General features: G+C 49.1%; 1 protein-coding gene across 1 annotated transcript in view; it reads right to left on the reverse strand.

Moving 5' to 3' along the window:
* Positions 1–5,682, reverse strand: part of LGR4 (leucine rich repeat containing G protein-coupled receptor 4) — a 101,151-nt gene extending 95,469 nt beyond the window's left edge. The window contains exon 1 of the mRNA XM_032881243.1: positions 4,983–5,682. Within this exon, the coding sequence (XP_032737134.1) occupies positions 4,983–5,167 (185 nt within the window). The 5' untranslated portion in view covers positions 5,168–5,682. The remainder of the gene's footprint in view (positions 1–4,982) is intronic.
* Between the last annotated feature and the right edge of the window lie 318 nt (positions 5,683–6,000).

Raw genomic sequence — 6,000 nt, forward strand, 5'->3', positions numbered from 1 at the left:
TCCAATATCCATCACTTATTGGTAAGAAAAAGTGGGAATGAAGGGATAGGCACAAACAGGGAGACCAGAAACCAAAATCCAAACGTGCAGGCTCTCAGTACTTTCACTATTATACTAAAATAAGAATTTGAGAGAGAGACTGAAAGAGGCCAAGAAAATGCCTAAACTTGCCTGGATCCACCTACCAGTAAAAAACTTTGATCTTCCCTAAGAGATTAAGTTGTCAAATGTTACCTTACGATTCTAATGTTAAGAGCCAAGTGCCTGGACATTAAATGCTTGTGATACCATAACTGTCACAAGTATTCAGTTCAACAGAAATCATAAAACATTAGTGGTAACTGCAAAACCTTAAGGAGCCTTGGATAAGAGAATTATGGGTTCAAGTCCTGGGTATTGTTCAAACCAGCACATTGTTGCCTTGTGAGGGAGTGAGCTCCCCATTCAATGGGAACATTCCAGCAGAGCTGGACAACTGAAGAGGTTTCCTGGGTGGGCGAGAGATTCCATGATTCAGACAACTATACTTCCCTTATCCAAGAGAGAGGATGCAAGAAATGTATTTAAAAAAAAAAAAAATCAAATTCAAGAGAAAGAAAACTCTTGACAATAAGGGTTATTTCCTTGTTTTACAGGTGGCGAAACCAAGGCCCTGAGGGGTTAAGCATGTCACCCACTCAAGGTCACTTGTGCAATTTATTGACAGGTCTGGAAACCAGCTCTCCATATTCCCAGCAGAATCCTCTTCCTTCTCTTGTATTTAAAGAAAACCCAGCAATTCAGCTGGGTTTAAGATTTAAGAATCTAAACTTAAAGATATTCACATATTGGCTTTGTTTAACACAAAGTTCACTTGTATGTGATATTAATGCATTTCTAGGAAGGCACACTACACAAACTAAACATTGAAACTTACAGATCCTAATGCAGAAATCAAAAGATACCAAACTCTACCATCAACAAAGGTATACGATGACTACCCACCAGAGAATATAGGAAACATCAGAGAAAGCAGAAGAAAATATTTTTAGATGATATTATTAAAATAAGAAAGCTGTTTGGTGTAGTGAAATAACACATCTTAAGGAAGAATCTAAGATCAGGCTTCCAAATGAAGAAAAAAATAACATTATTTTAAAAACACTTCAAAGCCTCTCAAGTAACCATCAATTCTATATAGAAAGCTCGATAACCTGCCCGATGTACAGGATACACACACCGTGAAGGCTGGTGAGATTATGACTAATTATATGGAAGTGAGGACATTGAGTAACTTTTTGTACAGTATCCAAATTACTGAAACAGAATGATTTTATTTTCCGAGTGTTAAGCCATACCCACAGGAAACAAGCAGGGCTATTCTACCCCAGCAAAGCGCCTTAGCTAGTCATGCATTCTGCAACAAGTCTCCATGGCAAATTTCCTAACACACACTTCTAAACACAAAGAACTCCTCCTCCAAGTGAGTGGTAATGAAGAGGCTTGTGCAACTTCACCCAAAACGAAATCCTGCAGCTCCTGGGATCTTTTACGAGACGATCATAACATTATCGTCACCTTGCCATCCTAAGATTATGTAAGAATTATAAAATCATATAACTTCTGGAAGCTGCAGGCGGCCTTAGAAATAATCTAGTGAATCCAATTACTTCATTTTTCAGATGAGAAAACTGTTACCCCCACACACACCTCAGAAAAAGAACGATTTGCCCGAGGCCACAAAATTACTTAGTGGCAAGGTAAGGACTACAATCAAGGGCTCAGACCCACCAGTGTCTCCATGAAACCACAAAAACGGCCTGTGTCATCTTAACACTGGTGACCAGACATAATCTAGGATGTGGAGATCTGTGCTCTGAGTCCACGGCACCCAGATGTTGAGGCAGTAACACAGGAGACACATGTGCACAAACTTCTCCCCAACACCACTGGGACTTCATCTCTTTCTCTCAAGCCTCTGGGAGTATAGGTGATTAAGAGTGACCTGTTACCATTACTATAGGAATAACCTTGAATCTCTTTGATAAAATAAACTTTGAATTTTAATACCAGTAAGATGACTTCCTTTAAAACACCTCAGGGTAAATTGTGACAAGCCAGTGTATTGTGTGACACAAGACTGAGAACAGCTCTTGCAAAATATAAATCACCAGTACAGGTGCAGCAAACAGTGCGAACACAGGAATCCCATCAACAATACTGAGGATTACATCTGACTCTGCCCCCAGACTCGGATAAAGCAGCTTTCAGCAGGAAATAGACACTGTTGGATGGAACAAGTTTAAACGAGCCTAACGGAGAAGCAGCAGTATCCTCTCTCTGGGGCTTTCTCAAATCTGGACAAAAGACTAAATGCTGAGAATGCTGAATTTGGCAATCCTGTGTGGGAATGATGTCTGAATTCCAAGCCCCAAGTCTGCCTTCAGTGTTGGCCTTAAGTTATTCTCTCTTCACTGCAACATTTTTAAGTGCCTCCTGTGTACCAGGCTCTGTGTACTCCAAGCTGAGTAAAATACAATCTCTGTTCTTTGTGAGTCCCAGGGTCTCCAAAGTGGAGTGCACACACCCCTGGTGGAGGTGAAGATACCATATATACCACTGAGCCATGAGAAGAAAATAAAATAACTTTGATTGATTGGCCTCTTCTTTTTAACTTGCATCTATGTTTGTAATTTTCTGTGCAATGCTCCAGAAATTAGGAAATGGTGAGCAAAAGTTTGGGACCATGGATCTAATCCCTTGCTATGTAACCGTGGCTCACTAAAGCTATAATGGGACAGCAGATCAGAAGTACCTGGAAAGAGTTCCCAGATGATCAATGGGACTGTGCAAACCCACGGCACCTGCCCATCCTTAATATGGCTTTTGAGATTCACTGAACCAGCTGGTCTCTCAAAATGCAAACACACTGCCCTTGAAATGCCCTCTAAGTGGGGCAGTCACATATACTTTTGAGGATGAAATGAAGAGACAGGGGTGAAATAAGGAGTTAGTTGTCAGGAGGTCCAATCACTCTAGCTATAGGTCACAAGTGGAAGAGGAAAATGTAGCACATTTGCTCACCACAGCAGCTCAGAAAGTGCCAGGATGGTGCTAGCTTAGGCAACTTAATCTGGACAGTTGCCAATGACTTTTGGTTCCCAAGCCTCAAACAGGGAGTTCTATAGGGCTCCAAGTTGAGAATATGGCATTTGACTACCTCCAGTGAGTTCTAAAGGAAGATGATCTGCAGACAGGAATGTGCTCACATAAAATTGTGCTATTTCTTTGTGGTTTTAGGTACTAATGCAAAACAGCCCCTTTCAGGGCAAGACTGCTCATCAAAACTGGTAGAATCTACTAAACAAGGTCTTTACTACTGGTCAAAACAGCAAAAAGATGCTTTTCTATGATTAGAGAGGCTTGAGAGGTCAGATAAAGGCACCTCTCCTGCATGAATTCCCTAAGTGTCAAGAGAACAAGGAAAAAAAGAGCCCCATCTCCTTTACACAGTCTTCTTCCCCTCGCTTCCACTCGAACCTGCCCACTTGATGTAACTTTTTGCAAACTGCTCTTCACTTAACTTTCGGTAAGAAAGTTAAATTTCACCATACTGGAGGAAAATGACTTCAAATATGTAACTAACACGTGAGAAATAAGGGGGGGGGGAGCTGGAGGCCACAGAATGAAGCAGATTCCAAGTCAACAGGCTGCAATACTCAGTAAAACCCCCATTGGCAGAGAGCAAGCCGAACGCCTCCCACCACCCACCTGGAAACACGGCAAAGCTCTGGCCTGCACGGAAAGGATTTCTTCACGGGGCCAATTACTCCTTTAAAATTATTTATTTCTAAGAGGTCTCCTTCCTTGGTTATAAGGCAAAAGGAAATTCCCTTCACCACAGACCTCTCAGAATCCCTTCCTCAAACAGTTCTTCGGAGCTCTTGACTTTATCACTCCGCAGGCCTCACAACACACAAGCGCATACACCAAGCCCTGCGTTCAGTTACCCTATTTTTTTATTGGTCGTATTTGCCAATACCACGGACAACACCTATTTCAGTTTGCTCTTCTTTTCTGAAGGGAATGTCTAAAGCCTCAGGTCTCCCTTTGAGGAGCGAGATTTTAAGAAGTCAGAACGTTCTGAGTGACTTTCCCAGCCCCAGGCAGCTCAAAAGTTCTGGAGATGAATGTACAGCAGAAAGCTGCTGCCTTCCATTCTAGAAGGTTGGGCAGAGAATATGCTCTGGAGCTTTGATTTTCTTCCAACATCCTGTACCTCAGGTCAGCATTCTTTCTTTAAAAGGCCTACTTGGGGAAGAAGAGTATTTTCACCAAAAGAAACCTGCAATTTCCCCCCTCCTTCCGTCTTATTTTTGCCCGGCTCCCCCCACCCCCACCCCGCGCGCTCCAGAACCCTGGGCTTTTGTCGGGCAGTCCACGGTGGAACTGGACCGAGGTGCCAGGTCGCTCTACCTGGATGAGGCCGAACTGGAAGGGGATTCACCCTGAGGCACAGGTGTTTCTTCTCCCCACATGCTGGAACCCAGAAAGCTCCAGGTGTTCCCCACGAAACGTGCCTAGTTCTGCAGACCCAGGCCAAGTTCTAGGCGCCTTCAGCCTACCGACTACGAAGCTCTTGCCAGCTGAGCGGGGGCCCGCGTGAGAAGGGAAGGTCTCCTGAAAAGGCTGCCAGGGGCAGGCGTTTCCAGATTCCTTCCTCCTGCTTGGCCCCAGATACACTTTCCGGGGGTGGGGCTGGGGGGTGACTGTGCCCCAAAAGTCTGGGGTTAAAAAGCTGCTAGCGGTTCGGACCCGGACTGGCGAAGTCTGGAAAGCCCGCCGCGCGGTAGTGGGTGCTGAGCACCTCCACACACAGGTGACCCGCGCCCCGCTCCTCGGAACACGGGTGGGTGGGATGGGACGGACCACCGACTCTGCCCCCCGGCAACCCCTTGTCCCCCCCCCAGCCCCGCCCCCGGTGCCCTCACCCCGGCACTCACAGCGCTTGGGTGAAGGCGCTGAGCCCCTCGGGCACGGCCGTCAGCCCCTTCCCGGAGCAGTCCACCCGACGGTCGCCGTCGCAGCTGCAGGGCGCCGCGCAGAGAGGCGGCGCCGCGCCGCTGGGCTCGGTCGAGCTGCGCAGCCCCAGAGCGAGGAAGCAGAGTAGCCCCAGCGGGCCCGGCATTGCTGCGGCCGCCTCCCGCGCCGGCCTCTCCCGAGGCGCCGCTCACAGCGCGCCTCCGCTGCCCTCCGACGCCCTCCGACGCCCCCCGCCGCCCCGGGGCGGCCGGCCTGCGGACTGGGGCGGGGGCTCTCCTCTCTCGGCGGTCGCGCGGGCTCGGCCCCTTCAACAGTCCGCGGCGGCAGTGCAGGGACGCGGCGCTCCGGAGTTTCGCCCTTCCCGCTGCTCCATGGAAGCGCAGAGGCAGCCCCGCTCCTCCGGCGGCTCAGGCCAGCCGGCCCGGCAGTGCGCAGCTGCCCGGGCCGCGCTCTGCCATCGCACCCGCTTCCCCGTCCCCGTCCTCGCGCCGCAGCCGCTCTTCAAGGTTGCGGAGCGCAGCCTTCAGCCATGCCGGCCCCTCGCCCCAACCCCCGCCCGGCTCTCGTACAAACACCCAGGCTCCTGCTCGCTCTCTCGCAGCCGCGGCTCGATCTCCTCCCGTCCTTTTCCCTTCTAGGGTTGCACGCTCGGGTTCCCAAGCCCCCAGCCGCTGGGTTATGCAAATCACTTAGGTACATGCAAAACTAACCCTTCTCCCGGAGCGCCATTGGCCCGCAGAGGTCTCGAGCTCATTACTATGCAAGGAGGGGAGCCGCCACTGGCCAAGAGTAGGACCAGAGGGGCGTGTTTATCGGGCGTGAGTGACAAGGTAGTGCTGGTGCGGGTGCTGGTGGTGGTTCAAGGCAAAATCCCCGACTTGGCTCGATTTGCGTGGCAGACTGTGGATGGAAGGTGGAAGGATATGAAGAAGTAGAGTCTGTTTTTTTCCCCTCCCCCACCCGTCTTCTTCCCTCCGC

Source organism: Lontra canadensis, unplaced genomic scaffold (genome assembly GCF_010015895.1).
Source record: "Lontra canadensis isolate GAN:19392208 unplaced genomic scaffold, GSC_riverotter_1.0 scaffold74, whole genome shotgun sequence".
Taxonomy (NCBI): domain Eukaryota; kingdom Metazoa; phylum Chordata; class Mammalia; order Carnivora; family Mustelidae; genus Lontra; species Lontra canadensis.